This window comes from Rhinolophus hipposideros (genome assembly GCF_964194185.1).
Source record: "Rhinolophus hipposideros genome assembly, chromosome: 3".
Classification (NCBI taxonomy): domain Eukaryota; kingdom Metazoa; phylum Chordata; class Mammalia; order Chiroptera; family Rhinolophidae; genus Rhinolophus; species Rhinolophus hipposideros.
In genome coordinates this window covers 15,166,169-15,184,033 of record NC_138049.1, presented here as the reverse complement: position 1 = coordinate 15,184,033, position 17,865 = coordinate 15,166,169, and the positions used below count along the sequence as shown (strand labels likewise).

Sequence of the window (17,865 nt, the reverse complement as noted above, 5' to 3'; positions counted from 1 at the left end):
TCCAGAGGGTCGTCGTCTCTTTCACCAACCCATTGAAGTTCCTCACTTAAGTTTCTCAATTCTCTCTAAGCATAAAGGTGAGTAGCTCCATAGACCACCATGTACGGGAAAATTCCTAGATAATTCAAGGAGCTCTGTGAATTGTGCTTTCTAAGACTAGATTTACTTCTGTGAAGTAGGGGGACAAAAGGGCAGGGAAGGGAGAGGAGTGATCAGCAGAGAAGTAACCTACAAGATTTGAAAAGGGTCTGAGACTGCAGGTGGGGGTGGAGGTGGAGGTGCAGGTGAAAGACCAGGGAAATGCTTACGAGGGGTGCTGGATATCTGAGAATGGCAATATCTGCCATTGTATATGAAGGTCTTTGTATTGCTGTGATGGAAAACCGTTGATCCAGCTTCAGCTTTCTCAGCTCCTCAGTGCTTCATGGAAGTGGCGTTTCTTGGTTTCATTGTATTTTTACCAACATATGTAGGGACCAAATTTCATGCTCGGATGAATGGAGGAGCAGCACACATGGAAGAAGTCTGGAGACTATTGGTAGCCCTGACAGCATCAGCCCTCCCAAGAATTCGTACAATCTTATGGGAAGGCTCTAGACTATGAGCAGCCCACACCGAAGGAGTAGAGAGCTGTATTCTGCCTCTTTGATGGCAGAGAATCTACATAAATTATTTGGAATTCTGAGATTTGTCTCCTCCTCCATTCATTCAAGCGTTTATATCAATGTGGACTCATGGATATTTATACTTTGGATATTTTATTTATTTTGTTGATCAAATTGTTCCACCTTGGTTATTGGGAGCTCTTCCGGTTGGCTTCTGTGTCCCTTTGATATATTCCCATTATTGTGGGCTTTTTATTTTTTTTAGAACTTCCTTATTTTCTGGCACTACAAGATGCTTCAGGCTATCTTGTGTATATATCCTACCCCTTAAAGGAGTCCTGGTTCCTTTTACTGGAGAAGGGCATTAGAAACCAAATCTGGTTTCTAGGTGTCCTCATTGTTACTAGTGTATCATTGCTTATAAGACCTGAATGGCAAAGAGATTTTAAATTTAAGTTCATTCCATACTATCCAGGGGTAAAAACTGTTTTGATTTGTTGCAGGTATTGTTTTACAGTCTAGTATTTTTAAAAGATTTGTATTAAAAATATAGCTAACATACAATATTATGAGTTTCAGGTATACACAATAGTTATTCAACATTTCTATACCTAAAGAAGTGATCACTATTATAAGCCCAGCAACCATCTGACACTGTACCACGCTATCACAATATTATTGAGTATGTTCCCTATGCTGTACATTACATCTCCATGACTTGTTTTATAACTGGAAATTTGGACCTCTTATACCCTTTCATCTTTCCCCCTTTTAAATTTTTCAATTACAGTTCACCTTCAATATTATATTAACTCAGGTGGACAGCGTATTGATTAGACATCCATATAATTTAAGAAGTGATCCTCCTGACTAGTACCCACCTGGCACTATACATAGTTATTATCATATTATTGACTATATTCCCCATGCTGTACTGTACATCTGAGCTCACGAGACCAATCAGATTCAGATTCGGCTGTAATTGTAGGGGGCAGGCTCAATACAGGAAAGATGGCACCCACCTTCTGACGGCACAGGACGCCTCCTCACAGGGAAAATGACTGTCCTTCAGCCCTTGCTGTGAGGCCACACACCTCATTCTGTCCCCCATCCCCCCTGTATGGCTCTGATGCCCCCAAGTCATTGTCCCTCCTCTGGAGCCCAAGGTAAGTGCCTATGAGTGAGTGAGTCTGTGAGGGCCATTTAAGAGGAAATCTGGGTTTCCTGAAGACTCACATCCTACCGAGAAGGTCGGAATCCCCACTGTTTTCTACAGCCAGATGTGGTAGGGGCTCCTCCTCCCAGCACCAGTATTCGGGCTGTGGAGGGTGGTGTGGGGCTGCAGTCTCTTGCTTCTCCAGGGGGAGCCTTCACAGTTGTGATATCCCTTCTGATTCCCAACCACTGCATACACGTGTGGGGCCTGTTCCCCGTCTCCACCCCTCCTACCAGTTTCCACAGGCTTCTTTATATCCTTAGTTATAAAACTTCTGTTCAGCCAGACTTCAGATTGTTCTGCAGATTGAGTGTTCTATAATTTAATTGTAATTTTAATGTGTTCACAGAAGGAAGCAGGCACGGTGTTTACCTACTTTGACATCTTGTATCTTACATTCTAGTATTACAGTTTAACTTCATATATCCATGGCCTGCACAAAAATTGTTTTGACAGTGAATGCATTTCTGATGGCTTTGTTAGGCTGGTCTGTCAGCTACTTTCCCCCAAAGTCCACTCATGACAGTTTGGAACTGAACATTAGTTGATTTTTCACTAATTAAAAACATTTAAGTGATCAGCTAGATTTTAGTCATTCTACTTCTCCCTTCTCACCATGCCCATCCCTTCATTCTTTCTTCCATGTACACCTCTAGTCCGGTGAAACGTTGTTGGGAATTGTTTTGATGCTAGGATGACTAGTCACAGATGTAGCTGTTAGTTCTTCTACACTGCCATTTAATTAATCGTGGTTAAGAATGACGCCAATGAAATAATTCAAATAGTTGCATGTCATAGTTTAGATCTCCCTGGGTTTCACATCTGGAAAACAAGAGCACTGCTACTGCTTCAGACCATCGAATTAGTCTGAGCTACATATGACATTGATACCGTAAGCTTCAATGAAGTCTTGATAAACACCGTACACTGGTGAACTCGGTATGCTTCTTGGACAAGAATCTAGAATGGATTATTAAAAGGTTATTTCCATAATACTATGGTATTTTCAAAAAGGACAAGGAATTTTTCAATTAGGCCAATTTTTTTGATAGGATGATAACTATAGCATAGATGTTTTCTCACAGTAAGCCTTGTGAACAAGATAAATGGGGCAGAATGTCAATAAATTAGGTTGGTTTATAAATATTTCAGTGACTGTAGCCAAATACCAATGATTCATGTATCACTGGTAATTGAGAGGACTCTTAAGTGTAGGCATAAGCACTTTAGTCCATTTAACCTATCTCCTAACCAGTGGGATGAGAATACAGAAAGCATAAGCAATTTTGAAAATAATTAGCTCTTACAGAAAAGATTGAAAAGAGATTGCTAATTATTTCCTATACAAAAATAAAATTTGTCTTCTTGGAGCAGGAAAGATGGACCTATAGTAAAGGATCAAAACCATGTGCATTAACTCAATATGGGAAGTATGGCTTAGGAGTATCATCTGTGATAATTTATGTGTTTAAGTCCAACTAGTTCAGCAGTCTAACTGAACAAATATCAGAATTGTTAAAATAAGCTAAGACAGTTTTACAGAAGATATGGTGCCCAGAATCAGGATGGTAAGATTTCTGTCATACTCTCAGCAAGGCAGACACTACCTGGAAAATTGTTCATTTTGGAAGTCGTACTTTAAAGATGGACTTTGGCAAATGGGAGTATTTTTTTAAAGGGAAAACAAGATTGAGTTCAGTTCAGTTTGCACTGAGTTAGTGCTTACTTGGATCAGATACTGCATTAAATAGTTACTATAACACTAAGACATGGGCCCTGTTCTTGAGCTTGTGGTCCAGTAGAGGGAGGCAGGCTGCTTAACACACTGCTAGAAGCACAATATAGCTCTACACAGTGGGCTTTTGAAGCAGACAGAGTACAATACAGCCCAGATTGTCTGAGGCCAAGGAAGGCTTTCTTGAGAAAACAGGAGTCCAGAAGGGTAAGCAAGATTTAGCCAAGAAGGGGCAAGAAAGGCTGGGAAGGAAACGTTGCTCACAAGAAACCATTAAAAAGATGGATTAAAAAGTTTTACCCGAAAGAGTCTACAATATATAGTTTGGAATATGTGAATGTTTTTTGTGGCTTCTGAGGAAAAAAGACAAATGGAAGCATATTTCAGTTTAGTATATGAAAATTCATTTATTTAGTGAAACCTTATGGTAAAGTACCTGAACATAATGCAAATTAGGTAAATTGGCTGTCTTCATAGTAGGTTCACATCATTTTATTAACACACAATTAACATCATTCTACCTTTTTCTACAGGGTTGTTTTGAGTCCCACTCACACACTAAAATCTTGCCATAATGCTCTATCAACTAGAGCTGTCCAAATGAGGCGAGATTGCACTGGGAAGGGGGAAACTTTGTCACAACACATGGAAGAAAATTTGTTGGGAATGCTGTGGAAGAGATGATTAAATTTAGGTTGGAGATGCCCTCCAGGGTGCTTTCTACCTCTAATATCTTGCAGCCCTCAAAAAAAACTCTATTTGATAGTTTCATGAGTAACAGCAGTGACAATGAGCACATTCATGTATGGGGGTTTTATTTATACTACATAAAGCTTGTTTCTTATTGAATGTAACACTATTCAAATGTACTTTCTTTTACACATGGTTATAAACACTCCTCAGTCAAAGCAAAGCTTCAAACTGAAAACTGTTCCCAGTCCAACCTAGTAGTCTAAGCCTAGAGATCTGGCTCCTTCCCTTTACCAATTATTCACTATAATCAAGGGACATTGTATACCCTGCTGCTGAAAACTGAAAAGGGTGCTAACAACATATGAAACCTTCAAACTTTTCAGCAGCAGATAATGCAGATGAAATCAAAGTCACAAGAAGCTTGCCATTCATTGTATATGGAAAACGAACCACCTGGGCTCTAGGGTCTTCTAGAAGTGAGATCGGCTCAGAGCAAGGATGTTAGTCTGCTGACGGTAGTGGGAGTGCTTGTGCTGGGTGACGAGAGGGACACTGCAGCTGAGGCTGCAGCAAGAAATTCATACAAAGGGAAATATAAAGCCAAAGGAAAATTCATGGCTATGTTTGTTTTACTGAACCCATGTTTTTACTGTTACGGAATGTGCATCTACAAATATAGTTTGCATGATACAGTTCATTTTTACAAAAAAAAAATTTATACACATTGATGGATAAAAAAGGGTATGAAAGACTATTAACTGAGATTATAAGTACTTAAATTTTCTTTTGACTATATTTGTTTATTTCTGTAATGACTTACTTTTGTTATAACAGAAAGTCTTAAAACTTAGTCCCAGCTATAAAATTATAAACATTAAAAATTCCTATCAGCCACATTTTCTTTCCTTCTCTAATTCTTTGGAATTCAAAGTTACTAATTATCGTTAATGAAACATTTTTGAGCCAAATATATGTAAAACACCAGATGCAGATATGCATTCCATTTTTAAATGGTGATAAAAAAAAACAAAATACCCTGAGATAAAGTGGCATAAAAAAACTGAAAATATTAGGACAGAAAAACAAAACTTTACCATAATTACTATTATTGGCATTATAAAGTAAACGAACACACACTTCAATTGTGTAATAGATTTGTCATCAAGGTCTTAACAATTCAATCATGCATTTAATCTAATAAACTTTGGAAAGTCAGTGTCATAAACCTGTCTTAAAACACTATGCTAGGGTCATCATTAACATTTTGGATAAGGATAAAGATGGCAAAATTCTTTACTCTTGCCACATCGTAATATTAATCTCATACATGTTACCTATCAAATTTTAGTTTAGAAGTCAGCTCACTTATCAATGTCAAATTCTATTTTATTGCACAATGTCCAGTTCAGTCATTTCTGATTACACTGTAAAACTCAACAAAAGCAAAAATCCCTAGGACAAATGTATTTTTCTTCTTTTCAAGAAAAATGAAGTTGGGTCTAAGCTGTTGACAGAATTCTATTCAAATGTATTCTAATAAAGGAACCTGTCACAACATTTTTACCTTTAAAGATATTGGTCATTTTTGTTCTATTCTTTCTGAAAAAGTTTATTAAAATTATTAAGGAAATAAAATGGGGAAGGATTGAAGAAAAAACTTACAAAAAAAAGAATAAACAATAATGTTGCCACATACTGTTGATAAAAAGAATCGGAACCCATTGGTGGTTCGACAGTATTAAGTTTCACAACATCAAAAATGAAAAGTAGGTCCTGAGTTGTCCAGGACAGTGTGTGAAGGCAGTGTATTCATTAACACAAGGATCCCACTCTGACATTCGCCCACATGTTCCAGTTCTTTTGCCATCAGTCACCTATCAGATTCTGCAATTGTTAGGGGACTACCCAACTAACAAAATCCCAAACCAGGCATTGCCATTAACAACGGTTTACAAATGCTTCCCCTGCAAATTTCACATTTTCTAACAATAAAAATTTGCATAGAAGATGGAATTTGAAAGGCTAACTGTATGTTTTTACTTGCAATCTCATAATTACAGTATTTTCAGGAAAAAAGTTGTCTAGTAACATAAATTGCTTCTGCATCAGTTCCACAAACAAGACAAGGGCCTAAAACATCCAAACTGTTCACAGACAGAGTCCTGTTGGGAAGTAAGCTTGTGATCTCAATACGGTCTTTCGCAGGATCAGTGCTGAGCCAGGAGCTTTTAAGAGACTGGTGAACAACAGCCTGGTTACTAATGCTATGAGACAAAAAAGTACTATTTCTTCCTCCTGGGAGAAAAAAAAAGGGGGGAAAGTCTTTCAGGACTAATTTTATATAAGTAAACATCTAAAATTCTACTGATATTTTAAAAAGGCAGTTTAAACTCGTTTAATTCTCAGAATAACAGGCTGATACTTCCATTACTACAAATCACCATTTTGACCAAAGGCTTTTTCAGTGATATTAAATACTCAAATTTCCATGGGATAATATGGGTATCAAACTTGAAGTCTTTCAGGCAAAGCAGATTCATTGTGACCCTGTCTTTCTGTTCATTTAATGGAAAGTGTCAGAAATGTAGCAAAATAGCCGGAAGAAAAGTAGAACAAATAAGGAAAAAATACATATGTGTATATAGATAATACACAGAAATCTAAGCTCTTGAGTAATAAAAAAATCAAGTGATCATAATAATTTCTGGACATATTTCTAGATGAGTACTTCTAAAAATATATTTACTTCTGTATTTCTAAAAATACAATCAACTTACTTTAGATCTCCTTTTTTCTTACCCTTTATTTTAGGTAACTGCTCTAAAAGTAGAATTTTAGAACACTACCAGATAAACTTTTATCTCTAACAGTACACTGCATTTAATATAGAATTAAGTGAAGCAGAAGCAGTATATTTCAGTGTAAGCTATCATTTGTAATTTTCTTCCCTCTCAACTTTCTGTCAGATCAAATAAGGACAGATTTCATTTACTCATTATATGATTGAGTTACTACTACTGTGTCAGGCTCTGTGCTAAGTGCAGAGAATACAAGGCGAAGTCTCTGACGTTTTGAAGTTTAATGATTGGTGAGGTTTAAATCTTACAGGCCCAGCTCAACTTCCTTCTCTAAGGAGCTTTTTTGGACAACACTAATCCGTGCTTCTCTCTTCTTGGAGCCTTCAGCATTGTATGTACCACTGATTCACTACCTTATAATACTTCTCATATCATGATTTAACTTTACATGCCCTTTCTACATAGCTAAGCTAAGTATTTTTTTAAGAGCAGGTTACACAGTTTATATTTGTTTTACCTTTTCAGTGTCCAATACTGTGTCTTGCAATACTAGACACAGGACACAGTAAATGGCTTTGCTTCTAGTCTAACTAAGGTTCTTCAAAATTTCAAATGTTGGACAGTGGAGATAGGGGAAGAAGGAAGTGAAAACCAACTACTTAGTTAATCCTTAGATAAAATTTTCAGTTTCTCCATAAATGAAGTTAGCATAGATATGCCACATGCTCTACACATTCCATATTTCTCTAAAATTTTTCTGGAACAGTTTTAGAGTTTCCCTTAGTTTTTCATATTTTACTGCTGCTATATTTTTACATTACTCTTGAATACTGTGAAAATGAACATTAGAAAGACTGTGGTAAATCTCCTACCCGGTCTCCCTGCCTCCATTTTTACCACCCCTCTCACTACAGTCCATTTTCCACACAGCAGCCAGTGATTCTTAGGATACCTAAGTCAGATCATGCCATTCCCTTGCTCACGATTCTCCAATGGCTTTCTATCACTTAGAATAAAACCTAAGATGCTTATCATAGTCTACAAAGTCCTGTTCCTCAGCTACCTCTCCTTATCCCCTACCTCTCCTCACCCCGTTCGAGGAACTGTAGCCACACAGGCCTCCTCGCTGCTTTCTGCCTCTCAAGTCCTTAGTATTTGCTCTTTCCTCTGCCTGAATGCTTTCATGTGACTCATCCTTTTATTTCTCTCAGGTCTCTGCTCCTTATACTAGAGTAGCCTCTCCCCACTAATTTATCCTGCTGCTGTGCTTCGTTCTTCTCCACGGTTAGCTATTGTTTGGCCCAGTTCTTTTCCTTTTTGCTCTCAGTCCCCTTTCCCACTTCTCCGTGCTCTGTCATGAATTGCAGAGACAAACTCCATTTTCCAGGCTCCCTTGCCATCTGCCTTCCAGGCAGGCCTTGCTAATGGAGGGACCATTGCGGGTGACAGGAAGGTGGATGAGGGGAGAAGCTCCAGGCTTCTGGCAACGACAACAACGGCAGTAATTCTAGCCCTGGCCGAGGCAGCACCGTTTCTGCTGATCCAGAACCAACCTTGACAACACTTCGAACCCTGCAGCAGCAGAGGTATTAACACATTTTTTAAAAAAATTTCTGGGCATTACTCTTTCTTCCTATTTGCTCTTCTAGCATCTTCCTCCTCCTTTTCGTGCTAGTCCTGTGAGCACATGTGAAACCAATTCCTTCTAAACCTAAGGTAGTTTGTTTTTTTGATTGGACCTTTACTGCCACATTATCTATTTATTTACTGTCTACTAGAATATTGGCTTTCTGTGAGTAGAGAGACTTTTTGTTCTGCTTATTGTAGTCAGCTCCAACACCTAGCGGAGTGCCTATACATGGTAGCCATTTGGTAAACATTTAAATGAACAAATGAATTTTGAAAGAACAGAGAGACTCAAAAACAGGAAGCTTGGAAAATGCCCCAAATAAAATAAAACAAAATACCCCTTGATTGTAAGTCTATTGTTTCTGGCTGACCTTTACTTACTTGCCTTTCATCAGGACACAGGGCCTTTTAGTCTGAGGAGAAAACAGTACCTTAATACCTAAAAGATAAACTTTTGTCTTGCCACACGCCGTTGGTAATGTAACATAAAAGAGCTGTCTGTGCCTGTCCTATGGCGTGAGGACAGTGCACTTACAAAACGAGACCCCCGCTGTCCGAAGTTAGCCAGCTGACAGCATTGCTTGTTATCAGCAGTACAGTAAGTAGCTGACAGGTTTCAAGCCCTATGATACTAGAATTTACCGAGGCAGGAGAATGGCAACATGTTGCCATTCTTTAATGTTAAAATTCTGAGAATTTCTAATTTGGTATTTAAAAGTATGATAAAATTATACTCAAAAATCTTCATTAAAACTTTTTACCTTGGTAAAAGAGCGATGACCTTTCAGGTCCATCTGTGGAGGCATCCCAATGCCAGAGGGATCCATCTTCAGAGCAAGTAAACAGATGGTCGGGGTTGGATGGGTGAAAGTGGACTTCCCACACTGAAAGAAGGAACCAAGGAGCTTATCGTGTGCAGATTAGCTGAACAAATATTAAAACCCTGTCTCTGGGCATCATTTTCCACTAACCTCCACCACACACCTTCAAACCCCAAGTCTGTGATAAAAACCAAAGGCTTCAGGATTTAAAAGAAAGATCTAATATAACTTTCCAAATGGCTACATCATGCAGATAGCACAGAGAAGTCAAGTAAATCTACTTGTGTACTGGGCCAGCAAAAGAATGAAAATAAATGCTAATTATTTGATCTATTCCACTTTTTATTTAGAAGTATGACAATGGGATAATTCTGAAAAGATGTTTTAAAAATTGGTTTACGTTCTCTTATTTTTAATTCCTACGTCATTAATGTATGCAGGTTATGTTATTGGAAAGACTGACAGAGGAGGCCATAAAAGTAATATACAAATGAATTTCTAAGAGGCAGAATCCAATTTTGGCTCATGCCAGGACTCTGGATAATTCTGGTCTATATCATGGAATTAGCAACTAGCTCCTAGCAAACCCAAACCTGGAAATGCTCCAAGAATCTGCATCCAGTTTCAGACACAGGGATGTTAAGAAGCCAACTTGAGACTGAGGACCGCTAGACATCTGGGAGCAAATGACTGACCAGGAAGTTCTCTGCAGTCTTAGCAAGTTCTCTGCAGCATACAGATAAAACCAGTAGTCTGTAAACAAGGGTTCTATGATTCTGGATTAGGTGACCTTAAAGAGGCAGTATAGAAAGTACCTGGGATGTAGCATAAAAAGTGCAAGGCACATGTTTGAAAGCTAGCAATTTTCATTTGGAAAGTTACCACAATTAAACACCATGGCACAAAACATAAAAAGATCACCTTTCTTAGGAGAAGAATGTGTCCTGGTGAATCCCTGTAAAAAGTATATTCATACTGTTTCATTAAAACAAAGTACAACAAAACAGCATGTAGAGGTTACCAGAGGGGGAGGTGGGAAAGGTAGAAGAGGGTAAAGGGGGTCAAATATATGGTGACAAAAGGAAATCAGACTCTGAGTGGTGAAGATACAATGTAACACACAGATGATGTATTATAGAATTGTACACTTGAAACTTATATAATCTTATTAATGAATGTCACGTCCCAAAAATTAAAAACAAAAAATCCCAGACCATATAGCCATAACCAAACTGCCCAAATCTAGATTCTTAAATATTTATTTTCAAACAAGAAAACAAACCTCTATAAAACATCTTATTTCATCTCTAGCCAAGAGTCAGGATGAATTCAAAGTAATACATTACAATCTACTACATTTCTGTGTGTATTGCTTAACAATACAGTCAAGCTAAAAAGAGGACGGTAAGAAGAGATCTGAAAGTTTGTAATTCTACTACCACTGGGTTCACCAACATCAGCCTCTATGAGTGCATACCCTATTCCTTTTCATTCTTTTATTTTCCGGGGCATAGCTATCAATGGAAGAGGCAAAAATTTTTCTTTTTATTTGCTTTATCTTAAATATAATCTTAAAAGATTTTTTACCTTTCCAAGGTAATAATGTGAAACTTATATTGAGACATTGCAGTATTGATATAATGTTTGCTCTTTTGTACTTTAATTCAAACTTTTGTTAAGTCATAATTTAAAAGTATAACAACACTCTGGCATGTTATCAAACACAGTAATGATATAATGAAAAACTTGTGCCCAGCTCAAAAATCCCCACCAATATTGGAAGACAAACAAAAACAAGACAATAATTTCTATGGTTCTTGTTAAAGGGAAATAAAAGTATTATGGCACTGGCTTTTGAAAAAGGAAATAAAAAATTAAGAAAAGGAAAAAGTATTGTACACTCAGATTAGCAAATATTACAAGTAATAGCCTGTATTTGCATGGGAAATGGGCGTTCTCACACACTGAGCATGGCAATACAAACTGGTATTATTTTTATGTCGAACAATTTGACAACATGCATCAGGTTTAAAATTAAGCAAACCTTTTTGGCTCATCAATTCTACTTCTAAAAATTATCCTAAGGAAATAAATGCATAAAGCTGAACATATAAGGCTAATCACTGCGGTTTTAGCTATAATTATGAAATGTATTAAAGAACTTAAATGTTGAATGGAAAAGGATGAGTTAATTATCATAAATTCATACAAAAGCTGATGTAGTAAGATGATCCATATGTATCATTATTTAAAACTGCTTGCAATATATCACACACTCAATGAAAACACGTATCTCTGTAACACTTACTTTCAGCTTCATGAGCCTTCAGCAGAGACACAGGCATAGTACCATGTCTAACATCCCAAATACTCAACATTCCGTCCTGGCCACCAGTAGCTACAACATGCTGCTGGTTGGGATGTCTATCAACGCAGTGGAGTGGCACTCGGTCACCAGTCCTTTTATGGGAGATACAGTGACATCAAACATGTTGTAAAGTAAAATGTATCTTTTCATAGTTCATGAAACATGTTCCATTCCAGTAATTAAATAACTTTGTAGCCGGAGCTACTGGCTGAAAGTAAATCATGTAAAAAAAAACTGACTACATTAAATATACTTCTAACATGAGAATCTGCCCGCGGGGTGGTTAGGGCCAAAGTTATTCATTCTCTCTTCAATTTGGAGGCATAGGGAACAAGATGATCTGATGGTAAGATATGCAAAACACATTTCCATTTCTTGGCTTTTAAAAAACATTATATAGTAACTAAACAGCATATCTTTACTCCTACCTTACTTAGTGTTTAGTGTATGTAACACCTTTTTCAGTTTGAAACACATTCTATTTTCTTGTCAGAGAATGTGTGGCACACATAGAAAGGGGATTCTGTTCAGAAAAAAAGATCTTGGATTGTATTTTTATCCCCATCACATCTGGAGTGTATATACCCACTATTAATAGAATCATTTGATGAACAACAATAATATAAACTTCAAAGAGTAAAAGTTCTGACTCAAGGGAGCAAATATTTACTACATGTAGCTTGGTAGTATCAAATCCATCAAATTATAGTTGCTTTATCAAATTTATTCAAGATTGCATTCTCTTAAAATACAATTAAAACATTTAAAGTCAACTGCTATAAATAATCAAACAAATTAATTTTGCATACACTATGGAAATTACAAATCAAAACTTACAGTGATAGTATCTGAGAAGGCTCATTTCCTTGTTGTCTGAAATCCCATATTTTTAACTGCCCAATTGAATTTACTGTAAGAATCTCAGGAGTTCGAAGGAAGGTTACAGCATGGAGTGTACTGCTATCTGCATTGTCTACAAATTAAGAAAATAGCTGTGTTAACAGGTCCCTCTTTTCCCATGAAAATCTTAAATCAATTCTTTTTATTTTTAAAGATTTTATTGAATAGTGTGTATTTCCAGGGCTTTTTCCAAGTCAAGTTGTCCTTTCAATTGTAGTTGTGGAGGGCACAGCTCAGCTCCAGTTGCCGTTGTTAGTTGCAGGGGGCACAGCCCATCATCCCTTGTGGGAATCGAAACCAGCAACCTTGTAGTTGAGAGGACGCACTCCAACCAACTGAGCCATCCTAGAGCTCAGCAGCAGCTCAGCTCAAGGTGCCATGTTCAATCTTAGTTGTAGGGGGTGGAGCCCACCATCCCTTGCGGGAGTTGAGGAGTCAAACTGGCAACCTTGTGGTTGAGAACCCACTGGCCCATGTGGGAATCAAACCAGCAGCCTTCGGCGTTAGGAGCACAGAGCTCCAACTGCCTAAGCCACCGGGCCGACCTCCTTAAATCAATTCTTTTTCAATTGAAATATTTTAAGTGAAATTTTAAATATGTCATAGTTTAATTTTTATAAAAAACATACAATAATGTGTATGTTAAAATTAAATCTCTCAAATATATGGTGATGGAAGGAGAACTGACTCTGGGTGGTGAACACACAATGGGATTTATAGACGATGTAATACAGAATTGTACACCTGAAATCTATGTAAATTTACTAACAATTGTCACCCCAATAAATTTAATAAAAAACAAAAATTAAATCTCCTTTGATAGAAAAATGATACCACTCACAAGATACCTGAACTGTTTTCCACAGAGGGCTGAATTTTCACTTATGTATTTCCCTATTTCCACTTAAGATTGTTATTCTGCATTTCTGAGACAGCTGCTTAAGCTCTTCTGTAACCAGTTTAATTCTGACTAGTGCTTAACCCAGAGGCTCCATTCTATTGGGCCAAACCCCAATACTTCCTCCAGAGCTCATTCTGATCCTGTATTATTCTGCTGACTCATATCAAATTGATTGATCTTTATCTTCTGCAACTCTTTCCTCCATTGAAGTCCTCCCGATTGCTAAACGGTTCTTTTCTTCTTCCAACAGGTTTAAGCTTGTATCACATAATTTAGCATATACTTACAGACTTTTGTTTTGTGACACTTCTCCAAACTGCCACCAGGCAATGGTGTTACACAAGTGGTATTCCTCAGAACTTATAATCATAATAAACGACACAAAAAACGGATTCATGGACTCAATCCATGCAGGTTCTGATTCAGGTCTAGAATAGTGGAAATCTTCTCAGGGAAATCTTTGTGAAGCATAGTTGAGAACTACTATACTAGAATAATCCTTCTAAAGTACAACAGGGAGTATATCACCCCCTTACTCAAAAACTCAACAGTTCCTTGGTTGCCCACCTACCGGGTCTTATATTAATTTTTGCTCCAAAAGTCACATTAGAGCTGATTGTCCGGTTAGGTCTTATTTTCGGGGAAACACAGTAACAAAATGTAACCTCTATAGCTGTGCATTAGATTCTTCACAACCTGGCCCCAATTTACCTTCATCTCTCACCTCTCCTATATAAATAAAGTCAGGTCCAACTACATGTTTTGTCATTCTCTAAATGGCCTTCTCCTGTTTCCACATTATCTCTTTTGTCTGGGGTGCCATATTTTAGTAATTTATGGTCTGGAACCTAGATGAACTGCCACCTGCCCCTCAATTCTTTATCCAATCACCCACTCCAGCCAAATAAAAAGTTTCTCTTTCCTCTGTAGTCACTCAGTCATATGTGCCTTATCACCACAGTGTCTTGATAAAGGGATCCTGCTTTGCATGTTTCTGTATGCCTCAAACACTTAACATTGTATCCACGTAGCACGTGATAGGTGATCGATTTCTAGGTGATGCTAGAAAAAAATATAATGATTTTTCTTACCTATAGTTCTCACAGCTTCCTTGTGATCAACTCTGAAGAGATTGATTCGACCATCTTCTCCGACAGTGACAATGTCTGGATTGCTGCACACAACCCCCGTGCATGGCGCACTACTACAGGAAGGACTGCCCAGACCAGTGTGGTGGTGAGCTGCTGTCCACTGCTGGCTGACGGACAGTGTCTAGGTGTCAGAAACGACAATATGATTAATCAAAGCAAAGCTCTAAAAACATAGCACTTTTCCCCAACTAAAGAGTATTTTAAAATTCTGTCTCACACCCTTCTAGCAAAAGGACAACTCTCTCTTTTTCCTTTGTATTTCCAAATATTAAAGCCTAGAAACTACTTCCATCAAAGCTCTGTACACATTGGATTAGATTCAAAAGAACATTGTTCAATAATAGGCCAATCTTATCTCAAACTAAAGAAACGGTTTTTAGGTATCAGGTAGTTGTGTGTTCAAAAGCAACTTTAAATTCTTAAGGGAATTAGCCTACATCTAAGAAATAAATCTCTATAATGCTTCCTAAAGGATTCCATTAATACTTAATAAGACCTGGGTCTTATATTTTCTAGACATGCCTATTAGCAACGTGACCTTTATTAATTCCAAAGTCTACATAAGCACTCTCTTCCAGCAACTTAAAACTATTACAAGTGGGACTACCTATTTTAAAGGAATGCCCTCACCATTATGCTCTGAAGGTCAGTACTCTTAGACTTCAGCACACAGGAAAAGCACTGAAAAAATGTCAAGTCTTCACACAGAGCATCCTCTCTTCTAATTAAAACCCAGGTTCTATCCACAGAAGTAAAGTAGCTGTTCCTGTTTTTTCTCATGATACCTTAACTAAAAGGTGCTCTTTCTTCAAAGACCAAAATGGGAACTTAAAACAGAATTACAGGAAAATTCCTTGCCAGAATACCAGATTGTTAGATCTAGACTAACAGAATTTAAGAGATAACCAAATTCAATACAAGCACACACAAACAGGGTTCTAAAATTAGTCTACTAAAAGATGGGTAATATAACGATGTTTTTCCCCTCCACATTTTGAGACTATATAATTTTATTATTTGTGTCATTATTAAATACAGTCTTTTTAAAGCCTTCCTAAAGATAATTTAAATACAAATTAAGTTTTCAAACAAAATTTCTTTACCTGGTTATTCGGACGGTAAAGGAAAACTGTTACACATCCTGTCGACGAAGCAGCTACCATTCTTTCCTGGTCAAAAAACTAAACAGAAAATTCACGCTTGTTATAGATTCAAAAATATCAGTAGGGTGGAAGCCCATTTGTTTAACTTAATTAGTAGCAATAATAGTTTTAAAATGCAAAGAGCCTATAAATGCTAAGCAAATAAAATGTGATGACAGACCTGAAAGTAAAATCTCCAATACCAATATATAAGTATTTTTGTGAAGAAAAAATATAAGAATTTTTTTCCCTAAGCTCATTCCCCTAAAACTGATTTAGATAATTTTGGACCACTATCATAAAGGTTTAGAAAAGTAAGGCTAGGCAAGTTACTATTGAAGAAAACACGGGGACTCTGAAGTCACACAGACCAAGATTTGAAAACTTAATTCCAGTCCCACCACTTACTATTGCCTTTGAGACTTTGGCCAAGTTACATTGTTTAAGTCTAGGTAAACCTTTAAAAGGAGAGAACTAATCCCTACTTAGGGAGTTGTGAGAATTCAAAGAGCAAAAAAAAACATGTAAAGTAACTTGAACAGTATTTGTCACACAGTACTTGCTCCAAAGATCTTAATCTCAGTTTTCTCATCGATAAAACAGAGATAACAATACTTGAGTCACCAGCATGCAATGAGAATTACGTAAAGCTCCCCAAATGGTGCTTGGCATACAGTAGATGGTCAACTAAAAAAAAAAAAAAAAAAACCAAAAAACAAACAAACAAAAAACCCCTAGGATTCAAAAACTAGGGTTAAACCCACATCCCCTTCCCCACTCCTGATTCTAACATTAAGTGGCTACGTGATGTTCAGAAATCATAACCTATGGAGAACTCAGTTTCCTGTAGACCCAGGAAAATTTAAGGTCCTTTACATCTCTAAATGTACGACTGTTTTCTAAAAGTTAGCTTTTGGATATTACCTATCCAAAAAAGACGTTACTTACTTGTAAATCCAGAACATCACCATGGTGTCTGGTACCGCACAGTAACTGATGGTCTCCTTCAAACCCTCCATCAGAGTCCAAGTTCCCAAAATCTCCAATAGACCACAGTGAAACATAATTTTCCTGTAAAGCAGCAAGTTTTACCTTGAGATGAAATGTTACGTTTAACTTTCGGAAGTTAACATTTGTATTGCCTACAAGCAACCTTGCTTTGAAAGCATCTCAGAAGAGTGGTGACAGTTTAAAACACGAGATTCGAGGCTAAGGCACACACCATCCATGGCTGGGGCACAGGTCAACCGAGCCCGCGACAGGGACTCGGGGGATGGAGAAAAGTGAGAGGATGTAGAAGGCGAGAGGATTCGCGCGCAGGCGGCCGCGGGGGTCGCAGGGGCTTCCCGGGCGGGGAACAAAGAGGGAGAGGAGACAGGGGCTTCCTGGCCCGGGAACGGAGGTACCTCATTGTCCCAAGAGCCCGTAGCGAAGATCTCCGCGGTCTGCAGACTTCCCGGAGGTACCGGTCGCCAGCGGGTTTTGCTGATTTTCTGAGACACGTACTTAGCATAAAATTCCTCCATGCCGAAATCAACCGCGGCGGGGACAGCAAAAAGCACAGCCCGCGCCTCTCAGCTCCGCCCCCTCCCGCGGAGCTCTGATTGGACTGGACCTGACGGGGCGGACGGTGGCTGCGGAGAGCCAATTCTCTGCGGTCCGCACTGAGGGCACCACCGGCCCTCAAGCAGAAGGAAGCTTTGACGCTCTTCCTTACCCACGCGTTTCCTAACAGAGGCAACAACAAGTGTGCTGGTCCTGGTACTGTGGGACCTGCTCCTAATCTTCAAAATCAGTTTAGGAACACTGACACAATGCATTCATCCAATAACTGGGCAAGGTTAAAACAAATTCAAGAGAAACCACCAAGTAGCCGCCCCTAAACATTCAGCTTTGCATCTCACTG

The 17,865-nt window shown here is 38.1% G+C and overlaps 1 protein-coding gene across 2 annotated transcripts; it reads right to left on the bottom strand.

Moving 5' to 3' along the window:
- Positions 1-3,940: 3,940 nt before the first annotated feature.
- NUP43 (nucleoporin 43) lies at positions 3,941-17,579 on the bottom strand. 2 transcript variants are annotated; one of them, XM_081031717.1, is made up of 8 exons: positions 17,366-17,579; positions 16,908-17,030; positions 15,921-15,998; positions 14,758-14,938; positions 12,703-12,838; positions 11,806-11,957; positions 9,438-9,560; positions 3,941-6,544 (listed from the first exon to the last, which is right to left on the bottom strand). In XM_081031717.1, the coding sequence occupies exons 1-8, from the start codon at positions 17,483-17,485 to the stop codon at positions 6,315-6,317; spliced, it is 1,143 nt and encodes a 380-aa protein (XP_080887843.1). In that variant the 5' UTR covers positions 17,486-17,579; the 3' UTR covers positions 3,941-6,314. The 2 variants fall into 2 exon arrangements, with proteins under 2 accessions (XP_080887843.1, XP_080887844.1); XM_081031718.1 differs by having other exon boundaries at positions 3,941-4,813.
- Positions 17,580-17,865: the final 286 nt, after the last annotated feature.

Excerpts from the sequence above, each read along its gene's own strand:
- NUP43 (XM_081031717.1), bottom strand. The coding sequence starts at position 17,485 with ATGGAGGAATTTTATGCTAAGTACGTGTCTCAGAAAATCAGCAAAACC. Across the intron at positions 9,561-11,805 it reads GAAGGCTCATGAAGCTGAAA|TGTGGGAAGTCCACTTTCAC; the intron begins GTAAGTGTTACA and ends TCCTTCTTTCAG. Across the intron at positions 6,545-9,437 it reads GTCATCGCTCTTTTACCAAG|GAGGAAGAAATAGTACTTTT; the intron begins GTAAAAAGTTTT and ends TTTTTCTCCCAG.